The sequence below is a fragment of the Agelaius phoeniceus genome, chromosome 7 (genome assembly GCF_051311805.1).
Source record: "Agelaius phoeniceus isolate bAgePho1 chromosome 7, bAgePho1.hap1, whole genome shotgun sequence".
NCBI classification, from domain to species: domain Eukaryota; kingdom Metazoa; phylum Chordata; class Aves; order Passeriformes; family Icteridae; genus Agelaius; species Agelaius phoeniceus.
In genome coordinates this window covers 21,069,528-21,095,647 of record NC_135271.1, presented here as the reverse complement: position 1 = coordinate 21,095,647, position 26,120 = coordinate 21,069,528, and the positions used below count along the sequence as shown (strand labels likewise).

Below are 26,120 nucleotides of genomic sequence, written 5' to 3'. Positions count from 1 at the left end.
ACCGGGACAGAAAACCTGCCTGGGTAACACCTGCATAGGGCTTTTTGCTTGCTGAGTTTTGCAGGTGCTTCAGAAAGTGCTTGTGCACAAAGTCTACCCTAAAGCAACATTCTTCTGGTTTTAATAGTGAGTAGCCTCTCTGTGTCCAGGAGCTGGGGAGATCCCACCAGCCCGAGGCAGAGTGCGGTCACATCCCTGCTCCAGTCTCAGTCTTGGCAGGTGGTTTAATCCCAGTGGGGTGAAGTGAGGCTTCAGTTTCACATCTGTTACAATCAGAGTGCCTCTAGGTGCTGTAATTATTTTCAGAATTAAATCATAAATCAATATAAACCCACATTTATATAGTATTCCATACAATGGACAGCACCTGAACAGAGGAGAATTTTGTGGCTCTTTAGTTTGCAGGAGGGCTCAGCAGCTTGCTTTATCTGCACATCTCTTTGGTTTACGGGGGATTACAAGTGGTAATGCTGTGGTACAGTTTTCCATGTAAAACACACTTCTTTTATCTTTCTTTTTGCTTGCTTTTATGTGCCTTTTCCCTCTCCCTGCATCTCATTTCCATCTAGAAATACAAATGACCTCTTGACAGAACTTTCTGCTTTCATTATGTTGATTTGCATTGTACAGTCAGGATAATACAAACACTTATATTTCTGAGATGTATTTATGATGTCTTGAAAAAAGTTTCTCATATTAGCCTCTTCTTTTTTCTCTTTCTATATCTTTTCAGGTGTGTGTGCAACATTGACTGTTCTCAAACCAACTTCAATCCTCTTTGTGCTTCCGATGGGAAATCTTATGATAATGCATGTCAAATCAAAGAGGCATCATGCCAGAAACAGGAGAAAATTGAAGTCATGTCTTTGGGTCGATGTCAAGGTAACTCTCATAACAGAACTCATTTCAAAGAATGTTTTCAATTTTTGTTCAGGGAGAAAAAAAGAAACAGAACCAGGGCTGGCTTCTTATTTGGTAATTGTTATATTTCCATTAGATTGCTGCAGTTGATACTGTAGAGCTCAGGCTGTGGTGAGAGGCAGAGCCCTCCATGAGGCAGACACAGCGAGGCATGAGAGGAGGGCACCACTCCTAACCCTGCCCAGAGCAGCAGCAGGGCACTGCCCAGCCCTGCACTGGGTTCTGCATCAGTCACCAGTCTCCTGCCCCACGCAGCTTGCCCAGAGCTCTGTCTGCCAGGCTGCAGCTGGAGCAGGACAGTGGGAATGCCCCTCAGATACATTCTGCCACCCAGGATGGATCCTCTAGTGCTCTCTTAACTGGAGCAGCATGAGGCAGTCTCGGGAGACACTCTGAAGAGGTGCTCCCAAACACAGTGCTTGGGCTGGTTCTTCAGGTGACCCTTGCTGGGCCCCAAGATGCCTGGAAGGAAGTTTTCCAATCATAGCTCAAGGCTCTCTCTGTTCCTCCATAAATACAGTGCTTCTCTGTGCCCATCTCTTGAGCTACTACATCACCTGTAACCCTTGAGCTGACTTTAAAAACCCTGTTTTTCTCAAAAATGAAAATGAAGAGAATTTGCCTTTTAATAGCTCCTGTAGATAAAGTGTCTGCTGAGGCTCAGACTCTCAATAGCCTTTTTCCTTAGCTTCTGACCCATAAATCCTCAGTACATCTACTTACAAGGCCATAGTATACAGGTGTATTAAATACATTCCAGTTTACTCCTGTCTCTTTAAAGTTAACCGCCCTAAGTGGCAGTTCATTTCAGGGTACATATTAAAACTCCCCAATTACTTCAAGTAGAGCAGAAATGACAACTCCTGCTTCAGCCTGATATATTTATCCCAGCTGCAATCTGTTATCACATATTGTTAGAAAAAAGATCCTGCTGTTTTCACCTGGCAGGCCCAGGAGAGCCTTGCAGCCAGCAGAGATGATGTGTGTGCAAGGGAAGTTAGTTCTGCCTGGGCACTGTGGTGGGGGCATGGGCTGTATTGAGTCCAGGCTCCCCAGGCAACTCAACACATTTCTTTTCACACAGACAATACTACAACAACTACAAAATCAGAAGATGGGCATTATGCAAGGACAGATTACGCAGGTACGGTTCCTATTCTGTGAGAATCACAATTCACAGGATCTGTGTAAGTCTCTTTTCTCCTTCATTTGCTGGGGTGAAATGTCCTCATCTTCTAGTATGGTTTTCCTGGTTTACTGCCTTTCCATTAATCTTTCTTTTGCTACAAACTATCTTCTTAATAAATGGGCTTCTTCTATTTTTGTCAACCTACAGCTACTCTGGCCATAAAACACCTGTTTTGACAGAGGAAATAAGTACTGTAAATTATTTGCCAGAATTAGCAGACATTATTGAAAATTACAGAATCAGCGCACTAGATTATGCATATTTTTGTCATGATATACAGGTTTAAGGAAGTGAAAATCCAGCTCATAGCACTGCTGGGATACCATGAAACGCTGCCATAATAGATATTACCTGTCGGCATTTAACTATGAAGTTAATAAGGTTCTTAAAATGTGGGGGGGTTTAATGATAAATGGGTTTAATTTATTTAGAAGCTATAGTAAAATATAATGGCTGAATAGCCCTATATGGCACTTGAAATTAAAAACATGTAAATACTAGTGAGGTTTGGGAGACATTTTTTACACCCTTTGCCTGGGAGGATTGATTTAGAAATGGAACGCGTATGCGTGTGCACGTGCATGCAAATGTTCACAGCTCACACTGAGAATGAAAGCCTCTGGGAAGGTCTGGTGAAAATGGGTCAGGTGATGCACTCATTGCTTCAGTTTCCTGATATTTCTGTGGTTTTAAAGTGTTTGGAGAGAGTAGGTGTGGATGGCTGGGCTTGCCTGAGCTGCGTGGCTCGGCTGAAAAGCCAGGTGACGGTTTCACAGGTGTGAACATTTCCTGCTGGGAGAGTGCTGAGGCAGTATTTAATCCAGCTGGTCATCTCCTGTGCCATCCCTGTGACAGTGGGGTACCCAGCCTTAGAAATGATTGTTCTGTTCCTACTTAAAACAGTGTGTGATGATTAAAACATAGAGCTCTGAATAAATGATGTTGTGGTGAGGCAGAGTAGTGTGAGGTGTTGAGGGTTGCTGCAGTGTGAAGCAGGGAGGGTAGAAGTTGCTATGGAAAGAAAATGCTGGAATGAATTTCTAGAAGATCAAGGGTGAGCCATGGTCCAGGTGTTTCCTACTGCCAAGGAGCCCTTTCATTGGTGAAGACAGAGACATGCAAAGAAAAAAGTCTTCAGTGTCTTTCCTCTGAACTCTTGATTACCCTCAGCTTTTTGTGGGAGGTAGTAGTCAGCTTTCTAAAAAGGCTGGAAAGGCTGATGTTGTGTCCTTTGGGGATAGGAGATAAGGCCAAGTAGGCCAAAATTATTTATTTTAAGTTAGAAATAAGATCAAGTAATGTTATCTTAAATCCTTTTTCTTTCTTGCTGGAGAGTTGAGGAGAGCACTGGCTTCCCCAAGCTGAGCTGAAGGCCTGGAGCTCCTTTTCAGTGTGCAGCCTGTCCTATGCTGCTGCTGCCTGGTGGATTTGCTTTAGGATGGCAGGGACCCACATCAGCTTGAGAGGAGACAGCAGGAAGTACCTGAGTTGCAACAAGAAGGGAGGGAAAGGCAGGTTGGGGATGAGGGAAGAGGAGGAGGTTGCAGTGGTGACAACAGAAAGCCATGTCATGGGTCATGGAGGAGGAGGAGCGCAGAAGGCACCTTGAGCTCAAGTGAGAAGGAGAAAGAGAACAGCTCTTGCTTAGGAGAGATGATATTTCAGCCCACATTCAAGAGAAGAGGTGCTAGGTAGAAGAACATTGACTGCAGCAAAGTGTTGTCAGGGGTTGGGAGCCAAGGAGGGAGGAATCTGGGTTACCTGACAGGGAGGAGGGCAGAGCCAAGGCACAGAGGAGCAGGTCTGTAGTGGAGATGGTCTCCAAGCACCAGGAGGTCAGAAGGAGTGTGGGAACAGATGGTCCAGTGAGAGATGACAGAGACCTGTGGAAAGGACACTCAGCACCTTCCTCCCCACAGCCATGGGAGTGATGGAGGCATCCTGAATCAGCAGTGAAGTCCAGCAGGTACCTCAGGCACAGGAAGACACCATTGTTGCTCCTTAGAAAACCACTTCTTGGGGCTTCTGGTGTGCCTCAGGCCCCAGTGGGCTTCTCAAGGGTGGTGGCTGTGTTCCCTGGGTCTCACCAGGTTCTATCCACTGATTTAACCTCAGCCACAATCACCTGTGCTAGCTACGGTTAAATTTTGTGTGCACCTATTCCTCTGGCTTAAATTTTTCATTTTTACATACAGTAACAGCATGTAGGGTGAAAATTGCTAGTTTATGCAGGGCAATCCATTTGCCTCCAGTGCCCCCAAATGTGTGGGGCATAACTCCATCAGGAGACCTTAGGGGAACGGGACTGCTGTATCAAAAAGCTGCACCAACTCCAGCCTTCTGGAAATAATCAGGGAAAAAGAAGGCAGCAGTATAAAGCTGAGCCTCAGTGAACATTCAGGCATCAGCGTTTGCCAGACAGGAAGCTCTGTGCCATCCTCGTGTTCTTTCAGCTGCAGAAACATTTGATGGTGATGGCTGTGATAAGAATGTGGTATGTGCTACTTTTTTCTCACCTTTGTATCACCTCAGACAGGAAATGCTGCCCTAACCATGGGGAGCTTTGTGTGAAAAGCAACAGTTCCTCAGCCTTTGAAGCAATTTCCCCGAGCCTGCAGCTTTCCAGAGAATACCTTTGTTCTCTGCCGTTTAACGGCGCTAAAATTCGCAGAGACCATGAGCACCGCACGCTTTTAAAAACATTGGCTTGTATGGACAGCCTTTCCCAGGGGAGAGTATAGCAGTGGGCATAATTGATGTTGTCAATTATGCTAATGCAGCCAAATGCTCTTTGCAGGGACTGTGGTGGCTGAGCAGTGAGGGTTTTTCCATAACCGCCCCCGCACGCCCACCACGGGAGCCCACAAAGGCAGCAGCTCTGCAAACAGCCACAAGTCCCAAAACCCAGCTGAGTTTTTCCATATCCAACTATTCAAACTGTCTGTTCCATCAGCATCTTAGCTCCCTCCTGTTCTTGCCAGCCTGCTGATGCTCACCAATAACACACAAATCTTTGGTTTGCAAAGCCAAGGGTACTCGTTCCTTCGGGGGGTAAATTTTCGCTGTAGGTTTGCATCACCTCGGTTTCTAAGGGCTCTTGCTTTACACAGGCAAGATTTATGCCAGCACTCTTAAGTGCCAGACCAATATCACCCAAAAAATGGTACCCCCTTTTACAACAAAGCAAACCTGAGAAGAGTGAGCTGTAGGAGGCCCTTCTCTGACCCTGTCCTGCCTCTCCAGGGTCACCATTCCGCCTTTGCCACGGCTGCCTGTGCCATTCATGTACACTTGTGCCTCTGTGCAGTTCTGGCCTCTCCTCTTTCTGAAACCCCAAGGTATTTATTAGACTTGGGGAGATTTTCACTCTCCTCAACAAATGGCAGATCGTTGACCTTGATCAAGTGTGTGCAGTGAGATTTGGTTTTACTGAATAAATGAATGGGTGCGATTTTTCCCTCAAATCCAATAGAAATACACTTTATCTTGCAATTTCCAGGAAAGAGCATTTTGAAGCATTTGAAGTGTAATGTGTGTTTAAGAATGTAGTGTTTGAGCTGAAAGTCCCACGATGGATGTTTTCTTGAATTTCCCCATTATATGCATAAATAAGGCTGTTTTGGTGGCATTTTGGAATTCAGAGGCCAGGCAATCAAGGATTTCTCATCTTGTTAATCCATTTGCCTATTTATTTGTATTCTTCAGTATTTATAGTCTCTTCTTAAGATCTGGATATTAGCAATTACCCCCCTAATGACTTTATCCTTTCTCATTATCAAATTACAGAGGGTTTTTTTTCAAGCCATTTTAAGCACCATAAGGAATAAGTCAGCATGGATGTACCATATTTCAATGTTATATATTCATGAAAATTGTCGGCGAAGACACTGACAAATTTGATAGACCTATTCCATAATATCATCTTCCAGGCCAGACAAACCTCCCCATATGAGCATTGATTAGATCAAGTCTCAGCAGCTGAATGCCAGCAGCGCAGAGAAACTGATGGAAGGGGGAAGGAGGCATTTTCAGCCCAAATAGTCTCCTCTGGTGAAAAATGTGCATCCACAAGTGGTCGGTTTGAGCTGTATTTTTGGGTTCCTCAAGGGCAGTAAACTCTCCCTTGGCAGCAGCCTCAGGTGGTGCCTTCTGGGTTCTTGGGGAGTCCTGGGACTCTCCTGCAGCCACTGCCTTGGCCCATCTTGCCAGTGCTGTTGCTGTGCCCAAAACTGATAACGAGCGCAAAATGCTGCACGTCTGCTCGTGGCTGCTCTGTTCCCTGCTCACCCTCCTGGCTCCCCATGGGATTTCAAACCTGCATGACAGCCTTGGATCTTTTTCAGAGCGCTTCCTGGCACCGGGGCTGTCCTGGCACTCCCAGGGCTGCTCGGGAGAGTAATCCAGCAGATGGATGTGTTGCCCAAGCAAACTCACAGCTCCACCAAAAAGGGCAAAATCCATCTGTGTCAACACATCATCTTCCCTTGGCTGGGGCAGGGCTGTGGGATGAAGGCCATGACAGCCATCGCACGTTACAAGGATAAAGAAGGGTCTCAGACTCCTCAATGAGACCCTTCAAAAGTCCAAGAGTCTTGGACTCCAAAATAAATATAATTCAGTCACAGTCATCTTCATTGTCTGTAACGGGCCTGGAGAGTAGCCAGGAATCAGAACAGCAGTGCTGAATTTCTATAGTGACAATTTTTAATGTTTTTTCCCCCCCTGGACTAAAATATGAGAACTTCAAACTAGATTCCTTCTCCAGATCATAACATTTTCAAAGTAGGTTAAGTTTGGAGTCTAAACCACTTGACATTGTCTGTTTAAATTAAATTTTGTGTCTACTAGTGTTCAGCCATTTGCTGAACTGCTGAAGAACAATAAAGCCCCAGAGCTTAGCTATGGGATATAAACTGTGGTGCATTTTTGCTCTGCCTTTGTGAACCAGGCTTTCCTTTCTTCTTAATGGAATTAGCAAGTGAGACACAAAGCTGAACACTGTGCAACCATCACAGCTAGAGAGAAACTATTTCTCATCTGCAGCTTTGTAAAAATGTGAGGGAAATTACATCCTTGCATATGCAGATTTGCTTGCCTTTCGATTCCTCAGACTCAGAGGTTCTCACACTAAATAAATAGATTATGTAGAAAGCCTTCCTGCTATTCCATCAAATCGCTTAAAATTGAAAAAAACTAGATTTTAATATTTTGACAGCTGTGTGGCAGCATGAATGCTGTCTAGCTGCAGCCTCCACCTGTGCTCACACACACACACAGACACACACACTCCAACCTGTGGAAGAACAAGAATGGTACAATTCATACATTTTTTTTAATAGGAAGCTTTTTAGTGTTGCTTGAATTGTTGTTTGCATTTACAAATTGCTATTTGCATTTTTTGCAAGGTTTTATGCACAGTGAAAGTCCTCAAAAAGTGGTAGATGAGCTCTGCAAAACACAGGAAAAAAAGCCCAGTCTAGATTATTCTGAGAGGTTTTCAAACACAAGAGAGATCCCTGTAGCCTGGTGGTCTCCAGCCCTTCTGTTGCCTTGCAGCTCCTCCAGTGTTGTTGGTATCCAGAGGAAAATCTGAAAGGCAGTGATAGAGCCCAGCTATTGGGTCAGTAAATCCTACTGCCAGCTACTTCTGAACTCAAGCCTGAGTAGACAACAGAGTCAGTCCCAACCACTCTCATGGCCCCCAAACCTCCACTTGTCCTGGGTGTTTTTGAAATGAAAACCTGCAGCTACTTCTTTTGTGATTTAACTCCAGGGCTGTAAAAGGTGGAGTGTGGAAAGTCCCACTTAAGCCTATTCCTGAGTCATGAGGAAGACTGGATGTTTTATTTCTAAAATAGGAAAGGCTGGGGCAATAATGCAGTTGTCTTGTTATGGGCACTGTAGCACAGGCTACCCCCAAGTGCTTTTCTTCTGTAGACCCCTCTCAAATTTACCTTCAGATGCTGCTTGGCTCTATCTTGCTCTACATCATTTTTTTGGAATGGGAGACAGACACACTGTCGTAGGGGTCACGTAATAGCCTCACAAACAAGCCCCCTGCCAGGAAGGAAACTGCAGCACTCCAGAGCACTGTGCCATGTGATTTAACAACACTTACTCCTAACAGTCTCCTCCTGAGGAGCATGCAAAATGAAAACAGGCTTATGGAGATTTTAAAAACAAGCGAGAGGGAGAGAGAAATATTGCTCATTTAATCTGCCAGCCTCAAGAGAATACCTCACTTTTTATGGGAGTTCTCCTCTAACTTTGAATTGCACACGCTGAGCTTGGTAAAATGTGCCTCGTTCTTTTGGATTTCGGGGGGGTTTTTGGTTTTATAATGAGATAAATTGTGACTTTTCATTACTTACAATTTCCCAGTGTCATGCTCATGGAACCTGTAATTGTTAGCATTAAAACTTAAATTAGGTCTCAGGTGAACTGCTAGACATCTCTTTGCCTTAGACTGATGTAGCTCAAGGAGGAAGAACATTTCCATTTGTGCCTCTAAAGCTTAGCCCTTAATTCAGTCACTAATGAATGTGAATCAAAAGTTGCAGAATTCGTTTGTGCTTTTTTCCCATAATAAACAAATTCAGTATTGTTGTGAGTGAACATTATAAAGAAAGCTATTTGATTTGCATTAAAGCTTGGGAGCCTGAAAATTCAATAAATCCAGGCTAAGAATCTGATCTGTAGGAAACAAACAGGGAAAACAATTCCAACTTGTAACACCAGTATTAGCACAGGCAGCCTAAAAAAATACAAAACCAGACCAGGCTATTTTACTGTTGTCAGCATCTCTGAAGCATTTAACTCCTGGAAGTGAATTCAGGTGTAAATGATATGTGGGGTGAGGGTGGAGGTTGTAATCCAAGTATATTTTTTCATATGGGGTTTCCATCAGAACTGTGAGAAATTCATGAAGCTTGCTCCAAACACTTCTGCTTGCCCAAGACTTGCTTGCTGTGTGCCTTACTTGTTGATTTTCCCCTTATGCTATCATGTTAGCAGTCTTCTGTAACATTTTGTTCTCTTAAAGGTTATGGATAAAAACAGAAATTCTATGTGCAATAGAGATGAGCAGACCTGAGTTCATGAAGGCATTTCTACAGATTCTTCCATTTGTGTCCCCTTCCAGAAGCACACAGGGTTCCATTTACATATGTTTGGTTGTAGGCACACAGTTTGTGGTCACTGAGAGTGGGGCTGGGCCTCATCCCCAGTTGGTTACAGCTGTGAGCAGCACTGACAGCAATGAGCCATGGAGTGCCCAGGGGCACTGAGCAACCACCACAGGGAACAGAGGGCACACAGGTGCAGGGCATCAACAGGAGGGGATAAAAGGTTGGGCTGAAGAACAAGAAAGAGCAGAGCTTGCAGCCTTTTGAAGTGATGTTGTGTTACTGTGTATGGGTGAATGCTTAAAGCCTTCTCAGACTGTGTGGTGATACTCTGTGTGTTGTGGCCATCTCAGCTGTGACATTTGGTGTTATTTGGAGCACAGGGACCCATCTTCACAAGCAAACCTGAACCTTTCAGTATTTGCTGATCTCTTGGTCCTCTGCTCAGTATCTGTGTTTTGATCAGAAGAATGGGCAAGCTGAAAGGAAGGTAAAGCTTGCAGAAAAGAAATACACTTTGCTGCTTACACATAAAAATGTGATCCCAAAACTCAATGCAAGCTGATTTGTGCCTGATTTCTCAAGTTGTCTTTAACCACATACTACTTCCTAAATAGGGCCTCTAGTGGAAAGGGTAGGCACCCTCAAAAAATTACATTTATGGTTTGCAGTCATGCTAGTTTTTATGCTCTACTTACAGCTATTCACAAAATTTGTTTTTCCTAACCTTTGTTTTCTGAGGTTTATGGGAATGAAACAACATGATGTACAGCCAATGTTCGACTGCCATGGATATATGGAACATGCACCATAATTCCTGGCTGCAGCACTGCCATTGTGAAGGGATTTACAGTTAACCAAAAAGGTCTCTTTATAACTGACTAAATCACTTTGTAGCACCTAGTTAATACTGCATCTTCACCATTTTCAGGCCCTTCCTTTGAGATTGACCAGCATTAAATAGCAGAGTTCTGTGTGAACACCAGCTAAGGCCATGAAGTGGCTTCACAGATCTGTACTTAAATTTAGACAGCCCCAGACCTGCTGCACACCAGAAATCACAGGGAAGCTTAAATTCTTCTCCCTTTGGGGTCTAGAAGGACTGTGCAGCCCATTTCCTCTGAGGGACCAACAGCCTGACCCTTAGGGTGAGGCAGGGGCACATGTGACTCCTAGGGGACTCTGCTGTGGTGCCTGGGTTTCACACTGTGCTGCTGTTGTAGGTGTCAGTCTGTAACCCCAGCACTTCATCCTCGTGCCAGGAGCATGGTAGCTGCTGTCTTTGGCACTTTGACACCCTGAAGGCATTTCCCTCTTGATAGAATCTTCTTTCCTTTCTCAACTCCCCTGCTTCCCCGACAAGAAAGGAAATTCAAAAAAGAAAAGGTATCTGAGACAAGATTCTGTCAGTCTTCCTCAAGGAACAGGCTGGGAAATTAACCCTGTTTTCTGGACTGGGGGAGGAATTTCCCTTTCCATCCTTCCTCTGGGCTCCAGGCACTTTGATCATCTCAAGAGTCATCCTTGAAGGATACTGTTGAAAATGGTGCACAGCAGCTGTCTGCCATCCACTACACTTATTTGAATTAGTTAGATAGATATTAAGGAGCACCACAGTGTATTTTTATGCCCAGCAGCTCTATTTTAGGCCAAATTTCTGTGAATTTGCTGTTAGGAATCCTTTCTTTCCCAAGGATTTGAGAGTTAAAGTTATAATGAGATGCTAGAATATCCATTTTCAGGAAACATCAACATTTAAATATTTGTGTTTGATCTAGTCTGAAATGTAAAAAAAATTATTTTGAAATATTCATAGAACTGAATTTTCTCAGAATTTTGTTTCATGGGATGTTTTGGCATTCTTTATGAAATGTTAGATATCAAAATACCACAAGATGAAAGCATATGACAGTTGTAATAAATAAATTGTAACCATAAGGAAAGTTGCTACTTAGAACTGACTGAAACATCCTTTTTTGTAGAAGGAGTATCATCATGTCAAATTGCAATACAAACACGAGATAATTTGATCATTTAGACACGTGCAGTGGTAACCTGAGCCTTTTTTCACCTGGATTCAGGAGTATAAATGCATCTGCTGGAATTAAAGGAAGTACAGTTGGAGAAGAAAAGAAGGAGCTGGTTATATTTATTTTTAGTAGACCTTCAGAATTAGACTAGATGGAGACAAATGCCAAATTTTGCCTGGTTTAATCGATTTGGATAAAGAAAGTAAAAACAGACAAATGTTTTGCCACAACAGTTTCACTTGGCTGATGGTTCCACTTCTTTCCATTGAACACACCTGCTAAAAGATGCATTTACCTTTTCCATTGAACACACCTGCTAAAAGATGCATTTACCTTTTCCATTGAACACACCTGCTAAAATGTGCATTTACCTTTTCCATTGAACACACCTGCTAAAAGCCACACCCTGCACTGATTTTTTAAACAATGCAACATAACTATTCTTTCCATATTAACATTTAATGTAAGAAACCACGAGTGACAGAAGCTTGTTTCTGAAGGAAAAGGGAAATGATTTAGAGAAAGTATGAATTTCAGTGGGAGATGCAGCAGTTTGAATATAAGCTGTGCCTTCTCCCATGCTTCTGTCCAAACAAACATTCCTCTGCATTCAGGATAAACCCAGCCTTGGCAGTTTGAGGAGCACCTCTGTATCACTGAGCAAGCAGAAGTGCTCTTAATAACTGAGGTTTGAAAAGCAATATTTACCTGCCTAGAAAGGTGACTTCTTACACACTTGGGCTGTCATTTTACCTTGTACCCATGAGTGTTAAGTGACTGTGAAACTCTCCTCTTGGAAATGCAAAGGCTGTAAACAAAATGTGCTATTAGAGTACCTGTGCCAGTGCATGTCAGAATACTATCAGCACTGAATCAAAATGCACTGCTTTGCCTACTGCTGTTACCACAAGCCTTAGCCATTTTAGACAGCATTACATAATGGCAAAATATTTTTCAGGGGGGAAAAATAAATTAAAACTCTCTCCCTATGGTTTTAATCTCCCTCTTATTTTATCTGTGGTTTAAAACTGTGTCAGGTATACATCAAAACCACCCCTTCCCTAGAGTATTTAGTTTACAATTTCATTTAATAATGGAAGTGTGCTTCCATCCAGCTAGGATGGGAAAGGATTAAATAAAAAGCAACTGTTCTAAAATCAAGTAACAGTAGGGCAGCCTGTCTCCATGCTCTGCAAATGAAGTAGCCATGGAAAAGCTTGTTATTAGTCTATAATATCAAAACTGATAAACTATTAGTGTTTTGTCAGGCATGATAAATGCTAACCATTTTCCTCTGCAGATTGCCTCAACAAGAACTGTGACTGTTTTTAGACACATCTGGCACTGCAGATTTTTTTTCCATCCTGCATTTCAGTGATTTAAAAGGCCTTGGCTGGGCAGAAGGATGTCAGCTGTTTGGTTTAAAATACTGTTATAAGAGTCAATAAGATTTAAAGAGGCAGTAGGTAAAATTCCAGCCTTGCTGAAGGTAGTGGGAGAATGGCCATTGAGTTTAATGGCTTTGAGATTTCTCTGTATGGCTTTTTTGTCCATTTTTATTCTTAGTAAATTTTCCATTTCATAGCATTGCCCTTTCTTTTCCATTCAGCTTCTCCTGCTTTCAATATTAGCTCTAGGAGTTAAAATACCAAACCCCTTATTTTCACAAATGCCATCTTTACAGCTCACTTCTGTGGCACTGCTGCAAGACAATAATAACAGGTGTATAAAAATAGCAAATGCAGGTATTCATTTATTTAAAAAAAAAGATGTTCTTAATAGGCTTTTCTGTCTGTGCTTCAAAATGAGCTGTGTGACCAGTGATGAATCCCAGGACCTCTGGGGCCTAGAGAAGCTGTTCCACTTTTTATGGAAGGAAATTGCAGGGTGAGCTCCATGCTTGCTTTCTGTCCCATCACTCAGGAATGGCCAGGGGTCTGGATGGAAGGGTTTGATGGGAGATGGGCCACCAGATGCTGTCTGCTGTTGGTGTATTTGAGCAGGGAGGGTCTGGGCTGGGTCTGTGGGGAACTGAGCTCGAGGACACTGGAAGAGTTTGGAGTAAGTGGACAAGGGGAGGTGACAGCTCTATAGCAGTGTCTTCAGTGTGCCTTGGAGGGGTCTCTGGCAGCCCCTCAGGCTCTGATAGGCACAGGGTGTGTTCTGCAGCCTTGGGGCTCCTCTCTGCATCTCAGAGATCAGCTACTGCCTGATAGACCTGTGGTACTGGAGTAATAGGCAAAAAGCTTAAATTTGTGTGGTGACATTGGAGCCTTTTGATGCAAACTCAAGAACATGCAAAGGTTTTGGCTCTGTCCCTCCATTGCAGGGTTTCATGACAGATGGGAAAGAGTGTATCTTTGGTAAAATAGCAGGTTTTTCTGCAGTGACATTTTCTATTGTTTTATCCATTTTCTCCTACACTTAAAACTGGGACTAGTAAGGGATATCTCTCCAGCTCCAGGCATGGGAAAGGATGCACACTGCTTGGTGTGCTCCTGTTTACCAAGTAGGAATTTCAAACATACAGTCTGCTGAAAGCCAACCCTCTGGGCAGCCACAAAAGATTTTAACAATACAGCTGGACTGATACAAAAAGCAAGGTTGTAGACTGTGTGGACCCATTGCCATCACAGTTTTACAATACAGGACTCAGGGCAAAGGGGTGAGTAAAAATAGCATCAAACCATGTAGGATTCATCCCTCAGCAAGTGTTTGATTTGTATGGAGGAGTGATCACGGGGTTGCAACATGCCAATAAAATGTTTCTGAGCATAACAAAACTTTTCTGAATAGCCTGAACAAAAGCAGTGAAAAGTATGGCTGAAACCATGCTTTTAGCCAACAACAAACATATCTCTGAGTAGTCACAGGCCATTCAGGGTCATGTTCTGGCAACTAAAATAACCAGGATATTCACAAGGGATTTGCCAGGCATGTGATCCAGGAAGTGTACAAAAATACCACATATAGGAGTCAAGTATTTTTATTTCAGTCTCCTATTTTCTCACACACACTTCCCCCAAAATTCTGCAGCTCTTTCTTTAGTTTCCTGGATGAATCCTCTCAGGCAGCATGTTTTTACAAGCACAGATGCTACCTTGGAAAAAAAGAAAAGAGGGAAGGGAGCCAAGTGGGTGTTACACTTCAGCTTGGCAGCATCTTGCCAACATGTGCCCCAAAAAAAAAAGGAAAAAAGAAAAAAGGACTGCTTTTAGTAATCAAAACTGAATATGAAATCAGTGCAAAACTAGGACTGTAAAACCTTCAGAGTGTCAGAAGGACTGAAGGAAACGCCTTGTAGCCAAAATGACATCCCTGACCTACTTGTCCGCACTGTCACTTACCTGGGTAACCTTTTCTTACCCGTGCCTTCCATCAAACCTCTGACAATTTTGCCATTCATACTTGCTTTCAACTGTAATTTTTTGAGATTGTTTGAAGTGTGAAACCAGAAAGTAAAGTCTCATAACACCATGCTGGCAGACCTAAATATAAGTCAGAGACCTTTTCAAGCACCGCTTCTCTGTGGAAAACAATCCATTCAGACCTGGAGTTCCTATTGGAAATTAGGGAGCAGCCTGGTAATTGGATTAGGGTGTGCTTTTATGTGCAGCAGTTTCTCAAGAGGAAGTTCCTGCTTTGTTTCATTGATTGCCTGCCTGATCTTTCTGCCAGTAAAAGCCATGCAGGCAGCTGAAAGGGTGAGGATGGATGGAAAATGTGTTATGTAAGATGTGCCTGTTCTCTGAGTATGAGCGGGTGCATACAGGCTCTAAGTGCATCTCCACACAAACTGAAGCATGCTTTGTTAATCTACAGTTTAAGCTTAAAAGCAATTTCTATCAGTGTACTCCTTACAATCTGGAAGAGCTGCTACTTGCACCAGTACTTCAATTCCTGCATAGGTGCCAAAGAAGGGGAAACTTCGGGACATCTGGGGTTGGATGTGCAAATTGGAGTCTACATTGTTCTAGACATTGGAAGGAAAAGGAAGAAAATGTATTTGTCTTCCACATTTCTAGAAGGGGTTTGGAAATACCAGATAAAATTTACAGGTGTGAGCCTGAGAACATGCCAGGCTCAATCATACATGGTACAGGAGTTAATGTGGCAGGAATTGCAAGGGCATAACTTAGGGCACAGCAGTGCTGCTCCAAGAGGACTTGCACCCCATTACTCCAATTTCATCATCCCCATCAAGGAAATTATATCCTAGGTGGGCAAGATGAATCCTGATTTTTTTCTGGATGGGCTCCCTCCCATTTTTCTGCTGGAGCCCCCACCAAGCACACCCTCAGCTGGGAGATGGAGCCATCATCAGTCATGCATCTGTCCCCTGGGGCAATGCCAGCCAAACGATCCTGCTCCTTCCACACATCAATATTCCTGACACCCGTCTTCAAACTTAGGTCATGCATATCCATCTACTTTTCAAAAAGTGTCAGAAGGATACAAATATCCCTTCACTATTTTTAGAGCCATATCAAAAGTATTTATCAGCTTTCTGGCACCTCATCCCATTTGTCATAGTTGATGCTATCTACCAGTTGGCAGTGGAGGATGAGGTGCTCTAGAAATGCAGTGGCAGGTGGATGAAACTCCATAAGCTGAGACCACAGCAAAGGTGACTCCTGAGAGTTGTTGTGCCTGTTGTCACAGTCAGGAAGTGCCTGTCATGGTCTTCTGAGAGCAGGCAGAGCACCAGGGCTCACGGGAGCAGCTCATCCCCACCTCGGTGTTTCCCAGCCCAAAGGGAGGTGGAGGGAGCAGGGAGCTCAGCCTGGGAGCAGCCTGAGCTGTGGGAGAGGAGGAGGCCACCATGGGCTCTGGTGGTCATCACCTGGTGATGCCCAAGGAGGGCTTCCCTCAGCACACACCGTGGCTGTGCATCCCAGCTGCAGCGTGCATGAGGATGGAGCTGTCTATTACACATAACTCACACTGCTCATGCAGGGTGGCACAGGAGAAGTGCTGAGAGTCGTGTTTTGCCATGCACACATTGCCAACAGGAAGCTCTTGCAGCTCCCCCACAGCGCACACCTCGAGGCCTGAGCTCTTCCATGTGCAGGTAACGTGTTCTTGGGCCTGATGCCACAAAATCGGGCTGTTTTCATAGCACTGTTGGTTTTTAGAAGGCAATGTATTCAGGTTGAAACTTTGCCCACATACCATCTGCTTCAGCCTTATCTTCTTTGACAAGAAAGCTGAATATATAATGTCCACTTGGCTTTCCTGGTGTTACATAAGGTTGTGGTTTTTGTGTTAGGTTTGCAGTTTCAGAGCTCCTCAGCGGCTCCTGCAACATGCTCCTGCTCTTGTTTTCAAGTGGAAAATCAGTGACAAAAATCAATACCATCTTCATAGCTATAATGAAAGTGACCCACAGGCTTTTTTAGGATGACCACAAGCTTCCATCATATGTCTGAGGCCTATTTGCAAATATTGATTGGTATTGCAGATTATCTGTAGCCATTTCATGTGAAATCTTAAGGTCTTGCAGTTTTGCTCTCTGTGCTCGGTTTGGTATCAAAGGTACAGCTATAAATCACAAGACCCACCCAAAGACACTATTGATGGCTAAGGTTGCTGAATTGTGAAAATTGGGCATTTCATGGGGTTTTTTAGCTGTTAAAGGATGGTTCTCAGTCAGTTCCAAGTGAGGGAAAGCACTGCTTTGGAATCACAGCAGACTGTTTACTTGAAGTTGGGGAAAAAAAAGTGGAACCTTCATATGCAAATGTATGGCATTTGGAAATGTCATATAGCCACATCTACATATAAATAAGCTGCTCTGGAGTGCTGCACTAACCGGGCTGCTTTGATATAGAAATTGCATAGTAGCACACAAAGCAGAAACAGCAGGACGCCACTCGGTCAAGTTCGGGGAGTTTTGTTCCTTAATCATCACATAACAAAGTTAACTAATAGTGCTGTGTCACTGCAGTGCTAGTCTGGGAAGGGTTGTGAAGAGCTGCTGGTTAGTGAGAATCATGTCTGTGTGCTGCTGGGGCTGTGCAGCAGGGATGGTGGCTTGTCTGCTGTGCCCCAAAAGACAGTGCTAAATGTAGATATTCCTCTGGCAGCGTCCCTCCTAGCCATCCTCTGCAGATCCAGGCCTGCTTTCTCTGAAGGAGACACAATTTGATTGAAAGAAGCATCTTCTGCTGCTAACATCCACATGCTGGGGAGGTGTTTCCATCTCTGTTTAATCTGGTATTAAGCAGTAAATTGAAACTCTCAGGCTTACTTTTTCAGAGGGGAGGACATAGAGAAGAGCCCTGATCTGGTGAGTTCCTGTCCATTTTTTACCCCCCTTCAACACTGGCTCTAATGAGTAGCTGGAGGAGAGGTGGATGGGAGAGAAAACAAGCTGTGGGCTCAGCTGTTGGGAGGAATTTCTCACAGAGGGTGACACCCACTCTGCTCCTGCAGTGCTGTGTGATGGATCCAGGCTCGCCCCTCTGCCTTCAGGCACGCAGCCTAATTGGAGGGAACCTCACAAATCTCTAAACTGACACCAACTCTTCTTCAACACAGAATTACAATAATAATAAGGTTAACTCATCCTCTAAGGGCTCTGTCATGAGCTGCCTAAGGAGCTCATGTGCAAGGAGATAAACTTTATTTCTTTACACTGCTGGTTTCTGAAGGGGAGGATGCTGCTCCCACAGGGCTGGTGGCATCTCTCTTAGGCAGGGGAATCTGAGTGAAGGGAACGTCAGCAGCTTGCCAAAAACAAAGAGTAGCTGAGTTAGCACGAAGAGGGATTTCATCTATTCTAAGAATGGGGTTAACACAGATTTATTCAATCCTGACACAAAAGAAGGCAGCACAAACTGGGCCCCTTTACCTAGGGCTTTGATAAACCCTCAATACAGCCCCGCATCATTAAATCACAATCTAGCAATGATTGCAGCCCTCAAGACTGGCCCTGGCAGTGGCTGCCTTAAAGAGCTCTGTCTGTGTCACTTCATCCACAAAAGTGTGGGGAGATGGCTTGGGGACAGCTGACACACAGATGACACAGGGAGCTGGGGACCTCACAGTGGAGCTGCTGCAGGGAGAGCTCAGTGCATCAGCCTCCTCTGGATGTCCTGGAATCAAGGGTGGAGTGCAGCATCAAAAAGCAGTGACTGCTGCTTCAGGGGTGGCCTCGGTCAGGGTGAGAGGCTGAAATGGGGCAGGGAAGCAGAGGAGGTCAGACAAGGTGAGCAGCAGCCTGCCTTACCTCCCTGAATGAGACAATCACCCCAGGGAGGAGCTGAGCCTAATGTGAGCACCTGGACATGGAGAAAATGCTGCTTTGGAGCAACTCATTAGCCCATGTGGTGTTTTTTCTCTTCCAGTTTAGCTTATATTGCTGGGTGTTCCCATTCAGAGGTGTGAGCAGTGCTTGCTGCCATGTACCCACATCACTGTGCAACTTTGGGTTGTATTGCAGCTTGTATGGCAGTAAATACTTGGTAGAACCTTCTTTTACATGCAGGAGCCTTGGCTTTTAGGGACCTGTACAATCTCTAGGGTAAGGCATCTGTGAATTCAAGGGGACAACACACACTGTGAAAAACAAGGGTAAAAAAAAAAAAGAAAAGCAGTCCTGGTTTACTTTTGAGTAGACAAATGGTCTTGTTATGTATGCAGGAAAATGATTAACAAGTTGCTTGATTTCAATCACTTTTCTCAAAGAAGGAAGATATATTCACAGATGTTGTAAATAAAAGTGCTTCTTGATTTCCAAAGTTCAGCAACAGCTTTAACATATATAGCATAGCCCCCATATATATGCTGACAAGCTGAAAGTATTCTGTTCTCCATTTGAACATCTGGGGATTATTAGTGTCTTAATTCATTGGTTTCTATTATTAATTATGGCAGCAGGCTGAATAATTACGATGCATTGCTGCAAAGACAGAGCACAATATTTTTTTTTCAAAGTGCACTAGGACATCTTGCCATCATCTCAAACATAAAAAGCCCTAGATTATTTTTAAAAAGGAAAGTGGATTTTATCTTATTCCAGGGAACTGATTTGCATAGGGACATTTAAAATTAATAAATTACTGTGTTCAGCAAGCCTATTTTGTGCCTGAGAAAAGAAGTGAATGTAATTTATTTCACCATGTTCCATTTCTTTTTTTCCCCTTGGTGAAGCAGCTAATATGGGAAGGGTATTTTTTGTGCAGTTCATGTTGAAAAACTAGCTTCAAGTTTGTACTTGGAGTGGCTGCAGGAGGAATTTAGGCTCAGGCTGCAACATAGTGGTGCCAGACGTTTTCAGCTGACATTTGGTGTCTCATTTTCCTCTTGCTCTCAGGGAGAGTGGGCTGGTGAGCTCCCTCTTGAGCAGCAGCAAGCACTTCCTTCGGAATTCTCACTCAACGCCCACCCAAACAGTGATTTTCAGGCGAGTTGCTTGCACACATTTCCTTCATTGTGAAGAGGCACTCTGGGATTGTAAAAGGCAGGTTTCAGGAGCATGAGGGGGGAAGGTGCCCCCTGGGCTGGCCCTGAGCAGCTGGCAGAGTGCAGCAGGGCAGGTTTGCCAAGGACAGTGTGCCTTGGAGCAGGTCAGCAAAGACCCAGGAGAAAGCTCTGTTGTCTCGTCAGAGCTGGGTCTGAGCTGGGATTTATCATGGCAGAAATGAAAGCCTGCCTAAGGACTTCATCCCCAAGTTGCTGTGGGATCTCACTTCCTGTTGGATGCTATGAAGTAAACCTGCTAAAGCAATTCTGCACTTTCAGAGGAAGCAGCACCATTACCATTGCTGACTCTGTGAAGACTGAAGATGAGTAATATAAATATGCCTAGGCTCATCCACAGGTTCAGATTCTCACCTGTAGTACATCAACTAAAGCTCTTTCCCAAAATTCAGAGCATTCCCTGCCTTAGCTCCACAGGTGGATACTCTCTGCATGTTTGTTTTCATTTCAAACAAGAATTGCACACAAAGTCTCTTTCATGCAGGGCAGAAGAGATGTCTTAAGAAGGTTCCCAGTGCTGTGCTCTGCAGCATCTCTTTGGGACCTGTCAGGGAGGTACAAGGGGAATATGCTTCCAAAAGAGGTTGAGAATGTTAAAGGCATACATTTGACCCAAAAATCCCTTTTTCCCTTCATGTGTCCTCTGATAATGTGATGTGTAAGGAGTCACTACTTCAATATCAGCAAGAGCTTCCGTCTGCAAATTTGACTGACCTCAGCAGTATTAAAAGATTAAATTATTATGTAAGTCAATTCTCCTTAACCACTTTTTCCAAGGAGATAGGTGTCAAAATAGCTTCTGCTGCACATCATTCACTGTCTCATCCCTTATTTGATGAAATATATGTGTCTTATATGTATTTTCAGGTCTTCCCTTGGTCCAGGGATGACTGTACACTAGGTGTTAACATTGTATGTGAGCCAATATTTTCTCATATGGGCATATTATTTCCAAAGCTCCAACAATACCTGTTGTACATCAGCAAAAATGCTAACATCAGAATTTATAGGCTGTGTATATTCTACTTTGCTTGCTTGAAATCACCTAGAAAGTCTCACTGATTCACACATGAAGAATGACAGACTTATCAGCCCTGCAGAACTAATTAAGTGCCTGGCAGTCAGTTCTTGGATACAAGAATCCTATTTTTGCCTAGATTTTTATTTTAATTTCTCTAAAGTGGATTGTAGGACCTTATGTCTGGAAAGAATTTTCTGGGCACTCCAGACAGTACTTCATATAATCCTCATCAAGGGCACTAATGGATTTATTCCTTTGTCAGCAGCACTAGTGCACATGTTTGGTGGTGGAACAGAAGCTCCACGTTTGCTCAGCTGGGAGCTGGGGACCAGTGAGGGCTGCCCAGAGAAGAGTCTGGCTGCCTGCTTTTCACCACTTGCAGAGTCACATCCTGCCACCAGGCAGGCTGCTCCAGCTTTTGAATTTCAGCTTTCACTGAAATAGTCACCTGAGAATCTGAGGGATGTACATTCAACTTCCAAAGACTGAAGGAAAGCCATATCGTTAAACCAGAAATTAAAATGATACAAAATATATTTGAAATCATTCTTCTGCATCGTCTTGAGGAAAGACAGGAACAGGCACGGATATTAAGGAATTTAGACAAGATAGCTTTAAATAATTTATTTAACATTTCAGAAGACAATCCATCAGGGAAAGCAAGATCACTGAGTGGGTGGTCAGCCACACTGATATCTTTTTAGGATCCAGTTTATCCCAGAGAAATAGCTCATCATCTCAGCATCTGCCTGCCATCCAGAGAGGTTGGAGAGCAAGGGTTCAGCTGGGACACTTCTCCAGTGAGAGTTGATAAGCTGTTTCAAGCTACACAAAGTAGCATCTGGCCTCCATGCACTTAAAAATAACGTGTTTTGACTAGTGTGTCTTATTTGATAGGCTATCATGTCATGTGCTGGCACTAACAAGGGATGTGAACAATATGAAATGTCATGTTAGGCTAAAGATTAAAAAAATGCTGCAGAAATGCAAAAGATGTTGGCTTCATCAGAGTGACTTTTTCGATCACAAAAGTGCTTCAAGAAAAAGATTCTTGAGTACAATTGATCTGGAGGGGGAGGATGTATTTCTTTTTTGAAATAAAAAGGACAAGCATTTTGAGAAACATGGCAGGAATTTCTTTTGTCCAGAGGTAGGAGAGACTGATCCAGCCAGTCCAATCTTTACCTCTAGTCTTTGCAGCTGGCTTCTGCTTCAAATCCTGTCCATCACAAAAAGGTACAAGTCTGTCCTTCTGGCACAAATAAAACTTGCCCACATTGTTGCCAAAAACAATGCAGCAAGTCTAAGTGTGCGAAGAGGAGCTACTGAATTTAACTTTACTGAAACCTGAGTAACTTTGAATTTGTTCTGTGTTATTGCTTTATGCATACAGATCTACAGTGCTTGGAAAAAAGTGGGTTTGTGTTTATCTTAGCTCTTTGTAGGTGTGAGGTTGGGGTGGTAGAGGGGCTCCTTATTGTAGTGATACTGTACAAATTGCATCCAATACTGAATTTATAAATAATCCAAAGTTTTTTTGGCTGGAAGTCTTAATTTATTTAATTTAGGTTTCATATTTTTAAAATATGTACAGTTCTTGTTTGCTTCATAACCTCAGCATGGTTTTTATTTATATCCTCTCTTTTTAGAAACAGTTTATAGTTCTTGTTTCATGATGATGTAAGCCCTGTGATGCACTCATAAGAATTAGTATCTCATCAACAGCTGGATTGCTGAAAAGTGCTCGGTCCTCCCATAAATGGGAGTAGTCAGTTTTAACATGAAGGGACTTTTAGAGCATGCCTGGGTGTTTGGGTCTCTACACTGGCTCTGAAAAGATGGATTTTGTAGTGAGAACAATAACCTGGTTTGAGGCAGGGAAATTCTCAGTCTGAACGAAATGATGTTTTTATTGTGCTCTGTATTTCAAGTAGACCAAAAATGTGTTTTTCCCCCTCTCTGCCTTTATTTAAATCTCTGACTCTTTTGGAGCAGTCATCAGTCAAAATGAGATACAGATAATTTGTGTCTAAGTTTTGTGGGCTCTTCTGAGACAGGTGACAAGTGTTCCTGTATGAAGTGTTTACCCTATGAAGTGTTTATCCTACAAATGCTAGCAAAGCTTGAGCCATCTCATTTTAGATTCAGTAAAGCATTTTCCATCACAACATTATGTTTAGAGGTGTAATTACAAGTTCTGCATGATCCTGGATTTACTTTAAAGTGTGCTAGAGAACTTGTTAAAGAAAACAACATGTGGGTTTCTGCCCACGTGATTGCCAGCCCTACAGCCTACACACAGCAAGGGCATCTGCACATCCAGATAGGTCCTGGTCCCCCTTTCAAGTCCCAGGTGAGTCTGTCCTGAAAGTTACAATTTCCTCCCATCTTGAAGTGAGCCTTTAAAAAAAAAAATTAAACCAAAGGATTCCATACCATTTTAATCACACTGCTGGCAGATCTGAGACAGGAGGATTCTTGCACTGAGTGGGGGTGCACAGACATGGCAGAAGTACCTCAATTAGCTGAGAAGGAACAATCAGAGATACACACAAATGTGCATGTGCACACAGAGCAGTCTCCTGTTCTTCAGAGAGGAAGCAAACTTCCTCTGGTAATGAGGATTTGAGGGAAATGGCATTATATTTTCCATGATAGGAAAAAAAAAAAGTGTATTAATAAGGATCCCATAGTTCTTGCTGCAGTTTCCTGGACAGAAATAAATTTGATTGTGGGCCATAGCAGAGGTCAAGCACACCCAGAACCCATCAGGCACAGTGCATAGGTGATCACTACATGAATAGGGAGTCCCACAAGTCCTGAGCACTACATTGAGATCTACATGTATGTCATGGGCAAGTCCCTTGGTAGCTGACACATCACACACATTTATTCTGTCTGGGGGGATTTCCAGGACAGAATTGGGCTTGTGTTCAGCATATGTGCATTTGAAAAGATGCAGTAATGGTCCAGAGTGGAGAAGTCCTGAAAATCCTAAGGATGAGAGAGAAGCTAATGCTGTCAGCAGGGACACAGAGTTGCCTGTCATTCTCATTTGCTGGGAGCTGGTTCCACATAAGGACAATATAACCAACTTTATTAGTGCAAGTGGTTAGAGACTCTTACAACTCTCCTTGGACAGCAGCGACAGAAAAGAAATTCATTATGAAAATCTGGATCTTGGATCTGCTGCACACACTTTTCCCAGAGGTGAGATAATACCTAAGCATGCCTGCTGCTGGTATGACTGGCTTGGAGGCAGAACACAAATTGCAATTGTTTTATAACACTCAGGGACTTCCTTTGGAAGATAAAAATGCTTCAACTTATTTGCGTGCAAGCTACATTTCCTCAGACATCCATCATGAGATTTATTCTTCTGGTTTTAATTAATCATGGCTAGAAGACACTATCACAAAAAAAGGAGTGTTAGCATTTGAGATATCATAAGTATTGGTTAAATGGAAGAATTTGGCAAACTTACCCAGATTAATTAATACCTTGGTGGCCTACAAAATTCATGTGAGTTCATGGTGGTGGCACTCTGTGAAGTTGAGCACATACCTGTTTCAAAATTAAATGAAGCCTTCATTTTCCTGGCTGCATGAAGGGATTTCCCAGGATTTGCAGTCTCAGTGACTCTTTAACTGCTGCAGAAGTAGCTCAGAATATCAGAGTAGTTTAAAGTGCTGGATGCTGTGGGATGTGGAGGAGGCCACTGAGCTTTGAGGCATGGGTGTGCAGCACTGATGATAAACTTCAGCTCTGGACTCCTGCTCTACTTCAGCCATAAAATTGCCTTTCTGTATATGTTCTGTTGAATTAAGAAATGTATAATGTGTATTAGATGCAAATGTCCAGAGTCTCTCTCCCAACCTTGTCTCAGTTTGAGGAAACAGTCTATAAAATAAACCAGAAATAATCAGGTAATTGTATGTGCTATTCTGTCATCAGATTTTGAATAGTCACATTATTTTCTCAGGTGTCTCATTTGCTCTAAGTTGACAGGAATTATAAAGGACTGAGATAAACCCTTGCAAATCTCACCAACCTGTTTGAAGGGGCAAACCCTTGCTCTTGCTTCCTGTGAACAATATCTTTCACATCTTGCTCTCTTTTTTTTTTCTTTTCCTTTCTTTCATATGTTGAGTTCTTTTCATCACTTCACCTTATCCTACATGGTCAAGTTAACGTTCCACTTCACCTGTGTTCACAGAGAATGCAAATAAACTGGAAGAAAGTGCAAGAGGGATCTACATCCCTTGTCCAGAGCATTACAATGGCTTCTGCATGCATGGCAAGTGTGAGCACTCCACAAACATGCTGGAACCGTCCTGCAGGTAACCCTTCTCCTACCAGCAAGGGAAGGCTACACACATGGAAATATTGACTTACAGCAACACTTAATCTGGATCAGCTATGGAAAATAATGGCAACCATGACCCTTTGTGCTACAAAATCCATCAGACTTAAATTATTCAACGAAGTCCCAAAAGTGTATTGAGTTATGAACAATGTTAATTGACTGTAAAGCCATCCAGTAACCTTTGGTTATATTTAGATGTGTTTTTAAAAGCCCTTCACAAAGCACTCAGACCTCTCTAGGTGCCCTCCTCAGCCTGAGGGAGAGGAGTGCCACCAGTGTGTGTCCCTCTGGGGCAGGAGTGGTGCTCGTGGGGCAGCTGGCTTCAGCAGGAGGTGATTCTGGAGGAGCTTTGGGCAGGGAGGAGGAATATAGTGAAAGCACTGTAGTGCTCCTGCACAGGGGCAGATATTGCTTCTGAAGTCCACCCAGTGGCCAGGTGGCTGGAAAAAGACTGTTACACATGAAGCACCATTTTCCTGGGACACTGGAATGGGAGCACAAAGATACACACCAGACTCTCCCCAGGGCAGAACCCCAAACCAGCTTCTCCCAGCTCACACAAACAGCCAGGACACATTTTGCTCTTTGCAGCTTCTGCATTTTAGGTGCTCCATTCAGCTGAAAAATGTCATTTCCTCAAGGTGCTGGCAGCTGTGGGAATGCAGGGGAGGAAAAGCAAGGAAGCACAAGGAGTAACCCATCAGGGTTAGTGCTCCACTAACACACCTGAGAGGAGCCCAAGCCATCTGTCTCAGTCCCTGACAGTTGCTGCTGCCGTTGACCTGGATTTTCACATCTTGCTTGGGCAATTAAGGGGAAACAGGGCAAGAACTAGAACTGTAAAAGCAAAATCACAGAGCAGAGTGGAGATATCAGGCTGCAGGAGGGGAGCTGGTGAGCAGAGCAGCAGGCAGCAATGGGGTGGATGGCTGCAGCATCAATAGAGGGGTTTTTTATAGCAACCAGACGAAATGTAAATGATGTA

General features: G+C 43.5%; 1 protein-coding gene across 2 annotated transcripts in view; it reads left to right on the top strand.

Moving 5' to 3' along the window:
- Positions 1–26,120, top strand: part of TMEFF2 (transmembrane protein with EGF like and two follistatin like domains 2) — a 187,425-nt gene that overhangs the window by 154,213 nt on the left and 7,092 nt on the right. For both annotated transcript variants that reach the window (XM_077181183.1, XM_054636755.2), the window contains exons 6-8: positions 734–882; positions 2,006–2,065; positions 24,986–25,109. In XM_077181183.1, coding sequence (XP_077037298.1) covers positions 734–882; positions 2,006–2,065; positions 24,986–25,109 — 333 coding nt within the window. The remainder of the gene's footprint in view (positions 1–733; positions 883–2,005; positions 2,066–24,985; positions 25,110–26,120) is intronic.